The 10775-nt window shown below is 32.7% G+C and overlaps 1 protein-coding gene across 4 annotated transcripts; it reads right to left on the reverse strand.

Moving 5' to 3' along the window:
* Window positions 1-540: 540 nt before the first annotated feature.
* Window positions 541-6538, reverse strand: LOC120263964 (pre-mRNA-splicing factor ATP-dependent RNA helicase DEAH1-like). Of its 4 annotated transcripts, none has more exons than XR_005537193.1 (12): window positions 6128-6538; window positions 5777-5977; window positions 5594-5671; window positions 4599-4685; window positions 3330-3360; window positions 3202-3256; window positions 2162-2222; window positions 1952-2023; window positions 1707-1770; window positions 929-1012; window positions 661-728; window positions 541-575 (listed from the first exon to the last, which is right to left on the reverse strand). XR_005537193.1 is itself a non-coding variant. In XM_039271945.1 (8 exons), the coding sequence occupies exons 1-8, from the start codon at window positions 6158-6160 to the stop codon at window positions 2018-2020; spliced, it is 552 nt and encodes a 183-aa protein (XP_039127879.1). In that variant the 5' UTR covers window positions 6161-6538; the 3' UTR covers window positions 1949-2017. The 4 variants fall into 4 exon arrangements, 2 of the variants coding, with proteins under 2 accessions (XP_039127879.1, XP_039127878.1); XR_005537192.1 differs by having other exon boundaries at window positions 2150-2222; XM_039271945.1 differs by lacking the exons at window positions 541-575; window positions 661-728; window positions 929-1012; window positions 1707-1770 and having other exon boundaries at window positions 1949-2023.
* Window positions 6539-10775: the final 4237 nt, after the last annotated feature.

Consider the following 10775-nt stretch of genomic DNA (forward strand, 5'->3'; position numbering starts at 1 on the left):
AAGCCACAAAACCCACATAAGCAATGGAAAAATTTGGAAGCCGAAAGTTGTTAAAGACGTCATACTTGAATCTTTTGGAGTGCAGATTTTGCAGCTAACATCTTCAGGAGTCTCGCCATCCAATGCATCTTCATACTGCATGAATACATATCTAAGATCAGAACAGCATTCAGGAGATAACAACCACAGCAAATGTAAGAATCAAGGGAAAAATGTTTTTATGTCTTTCCACCTGAACACCATCCATAACAAATTCCTTGATGAAGTCAATCCCATCCTCAAAAACATACCTAAATGAATAACCCAAAGAAAAATGCTCCTGTTAGTAACTATCAAGAGATGAAAACGCATATGCTTGAAAAATAAAAAAGTTTTGGCTGATAAACTGTACCAAAACCCGAATTATGTTAAAAGAGACATAAAATGTGATTACATGGAAAATAAACAGGCAAAAAACGCAAAACACATCATGGTGACAGGAAAACAAAGAATAAAATAGTATGTGAAACTCACTGATAATCATCCACTGCTTGTTTTTTGTTCTTAGAGCCAAACAAACTTTAGGGTTGCCCTACCTGCAATAACAGAAATTATTACTTTGGATTGTGCAAAATATAAAACTGTTTAACAATGAGAAAAAAGACTAGCCATAGATAATACCGATTTGGTTTTCTTCCCATGCTTCTTGTTCTGCAAACGGATTCATTTTATCACCCACAGAAGAATCCCTGATTGAAGAAAGAAATTATTCAGAAACATTCTAGAACAAATGTAAATCAATAGCATGTAACTAAATTGAGTTACATATACCATACAGACAAAGACAAAGGATAAGGATGGTGCCAAAAAAAAGGAGAGAGAAAAAAATAAAAAAGTGGTATGTTTCTGGCAAGGTGAAGAAGACAATCACTATATCAAGTTCACTCACTTGTACCCCTGCACAGCAGCAGCAAATCTTTTCTCTTGATTTACACCCCCCTCTTGATCATATGCATCAGGCATCCTATATATACTGCCCTTGTTTTATCATGAGAAACAAAATGTTGTTATGATCATATAAATAAACAAAAAGGCCTTAACATGTAGAAATTCTAAAAAGATAACAATTAATAGAAACAATAATATAAAAAATAAGCGATTTACAATATCAAATCATAAGGTTTGCTTATTTACAACATAAAAAAATATAGCTATACTAATCATCCACTGATGTTTAGAATGAAAAACCCAATCGTTAATTGCATAATCATATTACGAAATATTACCAATTACCACTTTACTACATAAAAAATTTATTTCTAACTCAACAAAGTCCCCTGTGAATTATCATAAAATATATATGGAAAAAAAACCTTTGGAATCAGAAAAGAAGTGCACGTGGCATAGGTCAGGGATATACTAAAGAGAAACAATCTGAAGTCCTTTAAACACCAATTATAGCGAGCAATCCACTTTCTTTACGAACTGAGTAACAGGTGATGGAAATGATACAGAAATTAATTCCTCATCAATATAATATCAGACATACTACACAAAAATATAAAACCATCAGAAGATCATTCCATGCAGCAGCACCAGCTAGTGGAATGAAACAGGAAAAGAGATTATGGGGAAAATTTGCCAAAATAACAGAGTAGAAATTGCTGCAAAACAAATGAACATAAAAGGAGTAATAACTATATGAACAAAGAGGAGATATTCATTACCTCATCAATATCATCTAGATTTTCTACATGCTCTTTTGCAAGCTCAAAAATTTGTTTCTTGTACCTATACACAATAAACCAACCAAACCTAAACAAATTAATCAGATGCACATAATGGAGTGGATCACCAAAAGAAAATGAAGAAGAAGAATATAAGAAAAGGTCGCCAAATAGGTAAAATGAAAATAAAAAAATAAATGCAACTCTCTAATTAAAAGATAAAAGTGAATGCAGTAAATCATTACCTAAACTCGCGCTCTTCTGCTTCTGTCAACTTAACACCCTCAAAGAGATACTCATGGTCTATAATATCATCCCTGGGATGGGCAAGTCATTTTAAAAATTTAGGCATTATTTAAGAAAAATCGGTGGGATAAAGAATTTGTATTGATACAAAACTGCAACATATGATGAAAGAATAATTTACAGAAAGTACACCATACCGCAGTCCATACCGCAGCTCCAAAAGCTTCTTCTCTCGCCTTTTCTGCAAAATACATTTGTCTCGACACCACTCTGATACATCAATAAAACAAGATATAGCCATAATTCAGGTTTGCATAAAAATGCTCGTACAAATAATAAGCAGAGGTGAGTTATTCACAGGAGCAACAAGTCTATTTATTGAAAAAAAGCTTACTTATTCATTAACACATATAAACCCTTGATGTGATTATTTTGGACAAACCTGAGATGCCAGGAGTATAGGGAACTTACACAAAGCAATTCCACTAGGAAGCTTGGATAAACTCAAATCAAATATATTTCCTTTGCATATTTGTACTTTAGGTCATTACTCTTTATAAACTAATGCAAGGTGAGGGAGAATTACATTTCAAGTAAGAGAGACTAACATTTTTAGAATCCCCCAATCTAATAGGAATTAAAGAGATAAAAGGTTCAGGTGGTAGTAATTTGGTATTTCAACTTGTGAACCAAACATCCAGCCAATAACTTCCATAAACATTAGGGGTGTATTCGGTCGGGGGTTAGATGGTAGGGTTAAGATTTGAAAGCTTGAAATTGTTTTAAGGAGAAAACTTTTAAATAGAATTGACCCAACTTTGACTTAATTATTAATAATCAAAATAAGTATCTTAGAATTAAAATTTTACCTTTTTAAGTAATAGTAGTTGTTTATTAATGGTGCCAATTTTTAAAATTAACTATCAAATATATTTATTTGAAGAAAAAAATCTCGTAGAAAAAGCTGGGTGGGGTAACCTGCTGGTGTTTGGTTGGAAACTTAGGGTGAACTTGGGACACCTTGGGGTAACCCAACAACCAAATATAGCATAGAGACTTGCAAAACACATCTTTTTCTTTTACATTAAAAATTTAAAACAACATGTTGGCATTTGACAATTTAAAATTTTAAGTTGGTGATCTTCCAGAAGCAGAACATCTAACGCAACCATTTCTTTAAGGTGATCTAACCCCATATGGGAAAGAAACTACTAACAAACATTAAAAACTAGGCTTCATGAGCAAGAACCTTAGATCTGAAGTGTCGTCTTGCTCCATAGCTGCAGATCTTCGAATCATCTCCTCTGCAGCAGCAGCAACTAACTGGTAAGTATTTATCCGAAAGCCACATAAAAACAGACATCATGAAAACCTCACCTTCCTCCTTCGAAACCTTGGATTCCATCAACTATTGAAGAAGCACAAAGACAATTAAAAGAATAGTCACATCAATCAGGATCAAGAAATCAACGACACGTCTTCTTAAAGAAAGGAACAAAAATGAACAAACAAATAAATTGCATGATAAGATAAAGAAAAGTTGAGGGCTTCATTTGGCTACTAAACCTCTCTATATATTTTTCTACTCTAAAGCGTTCAATTTTGATTAGCATTAGTGATGAACTCAACAATGCCTAATTACTTGGATAATTATGTCTCTGTTTTGAGTTTTTTTTTTCGTTTTTAATTGTTTTAAATTAGTTAGTGATAAGTTTATTTGGAATAAATTATCCTTCAAATAGAATTAAAATCTCTCCATCTAGGAGTTTAGCCGCATGAGGAGGTACATTTAATTTATTCTATTCACAGCTCAATTAGAGAGAACTATTAAATAAATTCTTGTGAGGGAGAGACTCGCATTCCTTGATAGCAAGAGACTATCCATATCTTACCTTAGTTCTGTCAGGGAAAATTCACAAGCTCTAGTCAAGGGTCTGTGAATTGGGCGGCATCAATCAGAAGGTTAAAAATATAGACATGGTAAAAGTACTTCGGTGTATGAGACTAGTTTGAAAAATAAGCAAACATTACAACCTTTAGATCCTCACCCACAAAATAAATAAATAAATAAAAAGAGCATTCAATATCTACCGGAAATAATTGTATGAACCGTGAGGTGACAAACAAAGGATTCAACTTTATTAAAAAATGAAGAAGGTAAGTTGGCTCGTGATAAACTTGAAAATAGGTTATTAGATATATCTTGGTAACAAGCTAAGAAACTCCTTCCAAAATATTACAAACTAAGGAATTTGTGTGCCTAGAAGTTGGACTGATATTTTTATATTTAGACAAGGAATTATTCAGAAGCAGTAACTTGTTTTTGTCATCATTATTCTAATAGAATAGTCAATGATTCCTAAGGTAAAATCCATCTTATTCTTTGAACCATTACAATCCACTCTAGTCATTTAGACCAAGATGGTTGTGGTAATCACTAAATCAACACTGTTGAAGAACAAATTATACTTATTTTTCAACAACTAAAATGTATGTTACTTTTCTTCTAAACAGAGGATTTGGTTATATTGAACTGCCTCTAGTCTTGCACACATGTACTCATGTTCTATCTTCGACCAAAGAAGGGATCAACATGATAAGTTAAAAAATAAAAATAAAATTGAACTTCATTTGTCATTGAAGTACCTTCCGAGTTCCAGCTGCATCTCTTTCTCTAATATTCCTTTCCAGTTGCTCTCTTGCTTCTTGATCACGTATTCTAGCTGCTTCTGACTGCAGAAGGCCAAAAAAATATTAAGTTAGGTAAAAGCAATGGTACTTGCATTTTAAGACCATCAAAATTAAAAATGATCCAGTAACATAGTAACATAGCATAATAATCAGCAAAAATATCAATTTAAAGGAAAGGCAACAGATAAAATATTCCTCAATTAATATAGTAAATCTTTAAAAAGACCAGGTAGTGGGGTCACCCCAGGTTACCCCAAGGCACTGACCATACACCCCAAAGTTATCTTGCTAACATTTTTTGGTAAAGTTTAATTATATAAATAACTTTCTTTATTAATTAATTAAAAAATTTATTAATATTAATTTAAAAAACAATCAATAAATTTTAAATTGCAAAACAAAAATTTGTTTTGATTAGTATTAATCAAGTCAAAATTTGGTGAATTCTAAAGAAAACCCTTTCCTGCAAAACCATTTCAAGCTTCCAAACTTTTTAGCCCTGCCATTCTAACCTATAACGAATCATACAGTGGTTGTCGGTGCAAACAGGATTATCCCAACAAACTACAATCATACTCACAAGACGGTGCCCGTAAGGGCAAACTGCCATCTACATAATCTCTTCGCTCGTGATTATACTACATGTGCAATGCTTTATAAACACATAAGCAGATGCTTTAGCTTTCTATAGTGCTTTTGAACTTTTAAACATTGATCAAACAGATAATATACAAACCCTGTAGCATTGAGGAAAAAGTATAATTTGTCTTTACATATTATGAATTGGCACACAGTCAACTTAACTCTGACCATTCTTCTATAAAAACAAGTTTCCAAGTAAAAACAACTAAATAAATAACTTAAAATGAACCACCAAATACATTATCATATAATAGTACACTTTCAATCACAACAAAATAATAAACACAAAAATAAATAATATAAGGTACCTCACTGTCATTATCGCCATCATCAACCTCAGAAGTACGGCTTCGAACTTGGCGCCCAACATCTTTGCATGTAGTCACCTAATGCATAGCATAAATCAAAAGAAAATCAAGTACCTGACAACATAGGACTGAATGACAGCTAACCATATGAAAGGGAAAGTGCTATGAAGGAAAACACCATGCCTCATCATCTTCATCATCTTGGGTTTCATTTTTCCTCCTAAAACGCTTTCTATGGGACTCTTTTTTTCCAGGCTGAGAAGCTGCAGAGGTGGCAGTTACTGAGCCAGCTCCTTCATCATCGTCATCATCAGCATCCAACAATTTGTAACTCATTTGCTTCTTTGCAAACAAAGCTGCTTCTTTTTCCTGTCTTTGGTAATCCTGGATCAAGTAGAAAATATGTAAACCTAAGGATATACTTAACAATTAAAAAAAGAAAGCACCAAACTATCACAGTTTGTAATCAAAGTACCAAATAACTTTTGCAATTTTAAGAGCCTTTGACATGTAACTTGGAACAGATTAATGTACCTTTTCTAAACTGATTGCAAGCATAACCATCATTACACGGATACGCGGTCGACACGGTCGGACACCGTATCCGACACCCTCTCATACGATTGGACACCTCTCGACATGCCTGGGCACGGCCGAACTAGATTTTTGCAAAAGTTCGGGTTGAGATTTTCGCCGGCATGAGGCTTGTAAGAGGATGAAATTGAGGTGATGAGAGGTGGAGCATGATGACAAAGACGGCAACTGCGAGGGTTCGAGGGAGGGGCTTTATGAGTCTCTACGCGCGGAGGTGACGAGGGCTATAGAGGTGGAGGAGAGGCGCTGCGCGCGGCGTTGACGAGGGCTCGAGAGGTGGTCCGGTGGTGTAGAGGCGCCACGCGGGTAGGTGACGAGGGGAGGGTTGGAGACAAGGAGAGGCGAGGGCGGCTCATAGGGTTCCAAGCCTTTTAACATCTTAGGGTTTCTCCACAAACATCAATCCTGACCGTTCGTTTATTATTATTTTTTTTAATTTTGTTTGCAATTTATTTTTTTAAATATTTATTATAAGATATTATTAAGTGAAATTTCAAATTTAAATAACAAATTTAATATTATTATAATTATACATTATATTATATTATATCATCATTTATTTTTAAATTAAGGAAGTGATATTTGATATTAGTGTATTTACTATTGCTATGTCAATGTTGATGACTTTTCCTTTAGCATAATTGCAATAGATTTATTATAAAAATTATTTATATTTAAACAATAAATATAATTATTTATATTTATAATGAGTATTTTTCATTATATATATATATATATTTTTTTTTTTTATTGTCGTGTCCTGCCGTACCCGTGTCCTTAATTTTTTAAAATTACCGTGTCGCCGTGTTTGTGTCTGTCCCCGTACCCGTGTCCATGCTTCATAGGCTGATGAAGAAAACCCATATTCCAACAACTTGCTTAAAAGATTAGAGGGTGAAGACGATTCTTTAGCTGCAAGAACAAGCAGAATTCATTCCCAAACTAACTAAAATTAACAAAGAATGGTTTAAAGAAACTCAATTAAACTCTTGATAATTACACAAACGGATAACATATTGCACGACAACGCTCTTGGAGTATCCCATCAGAGTCATCAGCTTATCCGAAACCCAAGTTTTCAAGTAGCTCTCGCTTGCCATTTTTTATCCCAATGCACACAAACATCAACGTCTTCAAAGGAATGAACTGAAGATACGAACTCAGAACATGAACAAACTTTAAAAAAAAAACACACACACACACACACACACACACACACATAAAAAAACCACCAATTCTAGGGTTTACAATCTAATCAAAAAACGACTGAAAACACAACCAGAGCCATTATTTCTTGGGTTTACAATCTCATCAAGAAACGATTAAAAACACATGCAGAACCACTATTTCTAGGGTTTACAATCTCATTAAACAACAATTGAAAGCACACAAGCAGAACCAAACACATCCATAACCATAAATTCTAGGGTTTGGCCATTGAGCAAGAGACTATCAGAGCAGTACCTGGAGATCAACAGAAGGGTGCTCGCGTCGAAGACCGAGGGAGGAGAACGGAGAGCTTTGCTTCAAGCTTGCCGGCGCGGAGAATGGCGAAAGATCACAGTGATGATGAGCGCGAATTTGGGATGGTTTTTTAGAACCCAAAAGAAAATTGCCTCTTTTTTTTTTGCTTGTATGCCCCCCGAATATATGAAAATTATTTACACACTGCCATAAAAAATCAATGTTTTGAAACCTGACCCGGGATATGACCGTAGAAGGCTTTTGGATCATGGGTTAATGATCTAGGGGGGTGTTTGGATTGGCTTTTAAAAAGCTCATAAGTGTTTTTTTATAAGTTAAGCACTTCTGGGCTCAAAAATCATGTTTGTATTAGCTTTTCTGCAGAAGCTGATAAAAAAGCTGAAAAACAACTTTTTTGAGAAGCTAGTCTTGTGGTGCTTTTGGAAAAAGCACTTCTTAGAAGCTATTTTGGAGTTATTAAATTATTAGGTTACCCTTATCAAATAAAGAAATGACTATGCCTTTATATTTTTTGTTTTTTCAATAATAATAATTATGATTATAATTATAATTATAATCATAATACATTAGTATTAGTGTTAGAATTAGTACATTAATATATTAGTATTAGTATGTTAGTATATTAGTATTAGTACTAGTATATTAGTATATTTGTATTAGTATTTGTATTCATATTAGTATTATTAGTAATATATTAGTATATTAGTATTATTATAATTATTAGTATATTAATATTATTATTAGTATATTAGTATTAATATTAGTATGTTAATATATTTGTATTTGTATTAGTATATTAGTATTCATATATTATAATTAGTATATTAATTAGTATTTGTATTCATATTAATATTATTATTATATTTGTATTAATATTAGTATGTTAGTATATTAGTATTAGAATTAGTGTTATTATAATAAACTAATGAAGGCCCATTTTAGTAATTTGAAATTGAAAAAAAGTCCTTTCAAGAATGCATACCCAAACAACTTTACATATAAAAGTGCTTCTACATTAACATATCCAAACATAAAATATAGAAAAGCACTTAACTTACTCTCATAAGCACTTTTTTATTAAGCTAATCCAAACAAGGCCCTAACCAGTCCAACAGGGTTGACCATATCATAAATATAATATATATTTTTATAAATTTAATTATATATAAATGTAAAAAATAATATTATAAGTTACTAAAATTTTAAAAAAACAACAATTGAAAAATTCAACAAATAAATAATTTTTCTTATAATTATAAATTTTAATTGAATACCTTAAATACAAATTCAAACAAAATACAACATAATAGTAAATAAAAAGTAACATAATATAATTTTGTAAGGTTTACAATACAATCTAATAAATAATAAAACTTAGGAATCATGATTGAGTTTTGATTTTGAAACAAATTTTATATATAACCCCTATACTTACATTATTTATTATTTAAAGTTTTAATTTTAAACTTATAATAATATAATTGGGTTGCCCTGATTCAATCTGACCGGCGGTTCACCGGGTACTCCCCCAAGTACTTATAATAATATGTTTGGAGATATTAGCCATTATCAAATTTTGCAAGAATATTGGACGCAATTTTCTCATATTATATTTGGATATTTTTCAAATATATATAGCTGTAAAAATTTCAAAATTAAACATTTTTTTTAAAAATTTTAAAGTTCTTCAATTTATATTTTAAATTTGATAGTTACAAATAACAGCCAGGCCAGTGCACGGGTGTAGTGGTATCATAGTACCCTCCCACGGTACTGACCGGGGTTCGATTCCCCGGATGCGCAAGCTTAGTTTAAAGAGATAAAGAGTAAATTATTTTAAAATTGTTAGACATTTTAATTTTTTTTGGCTAATCAAACATCAATATCACCAATTTTAAACGTTTCTCCAAAAAACACACACACACATAAAAAACCACCAATTCTAGGGTTTACAATCTCATCAAAAAACGACTGAAAACACAACCATAGCCATTATTTCTATGGTTTACAATCTCATCAAGAAACGATTAAAAACACATGCAGAACCACTATTTCTAGGGTTTACAATCTCATTAAACAACAATTGAAAGCACACAAGCATAACCAAACACATCCATAACCATAAATTCTAGGGTTTGGCCATTGAGCAAGAGACTATCAGAGCAGTACCTGGAGATCAACAGAAGGGTGCTCGCGTCGAAGACCGAGGGAGGAGAACGGAGAGCTTTGCTTCAAGCTTGCCGGCGCGGAAAATGGCGAAAGATCGCAGTGATCGATGAGCGCGACTTTGGGATGGTTATAATAACCCAAAAGAAAATGGCCTTTTTTTTTCTTCCATGCCCCCCAAAAAGAAGAAAATTGTTTACACTCCGCCATAAAAATAACATTTGTTAATATATTTTTATAAATCATTGTTTTTTTTTACAAATTAAATAAGCCACCACTAAGACATGTGCTTTGATCGTCTCACCTCTGGATTGAGATTTGAACCCATTTCCTTAATAGGGGCACGAACACTTTATACAGTAAAGTTAATGATAGTAGTTGGCAAATTTTTTTTTTTGACATTAGAAGATAAACACCTCCATTTAAAGCTTAAGTCAGTGACCGGCTACAAATGTGGAGCGCACTCAAAAGCTCAACAATACCTTGACCTCGCCTTGCATAGGTTTTGATCTTGGGGGCCTTTCTAAATGAGAACCTTATGCAAAGAATCTAGTACTAATAGACCAAACCATTGGCAGATTGACTCTCTTAAGGGTGATGAGAACTTTTTGATAAAATCTATGAAAATTTCCTATGAGATCTAATGTTAGACATTCATGGGAATGAATTAAAAAAAAAAAATCCTTTGATGATTTAGTCAATGGAAATCAAGTTTATGATTCCAACTTGAGTTCCATTCCAGAAAAAAAAAAATCAAATCAAAACTATGAAGTCAATGACCTAATCATGTTGAAGGTCACAGTTTGAAGATATGATGATCATGGCTCAAAAGCATTGAAGAGTCAAGACCTGAACATTTTATGTACACAACAAAAAATGCAACTTTGAAGTCTCAAGACGTAAAGAAGTCAAAGACTAGAAAAGGTTCACAAGTCCA

The sequence above is a fragment of the Dioscorea cayenensis genome, chromosome 6, assembly GCF_009730915.1.
Source record: "Dioscorea cayenensis subsp. rotundata cultivar TDr96_F1 chromosome 6, TDr96_F1_v2_PseudoChromosome.rev07_lg8_w22 25.fasta, whole genome shotgun sequence".
NCBI classification, from domain to species: domain Eukaryota; kingdom Viridiplantae; phylum Streptophyta; class Magnoliopsida; order Dioscoreales; family Dioscoreaceae; genus Dioscorea; species Dioscorea cayenensis.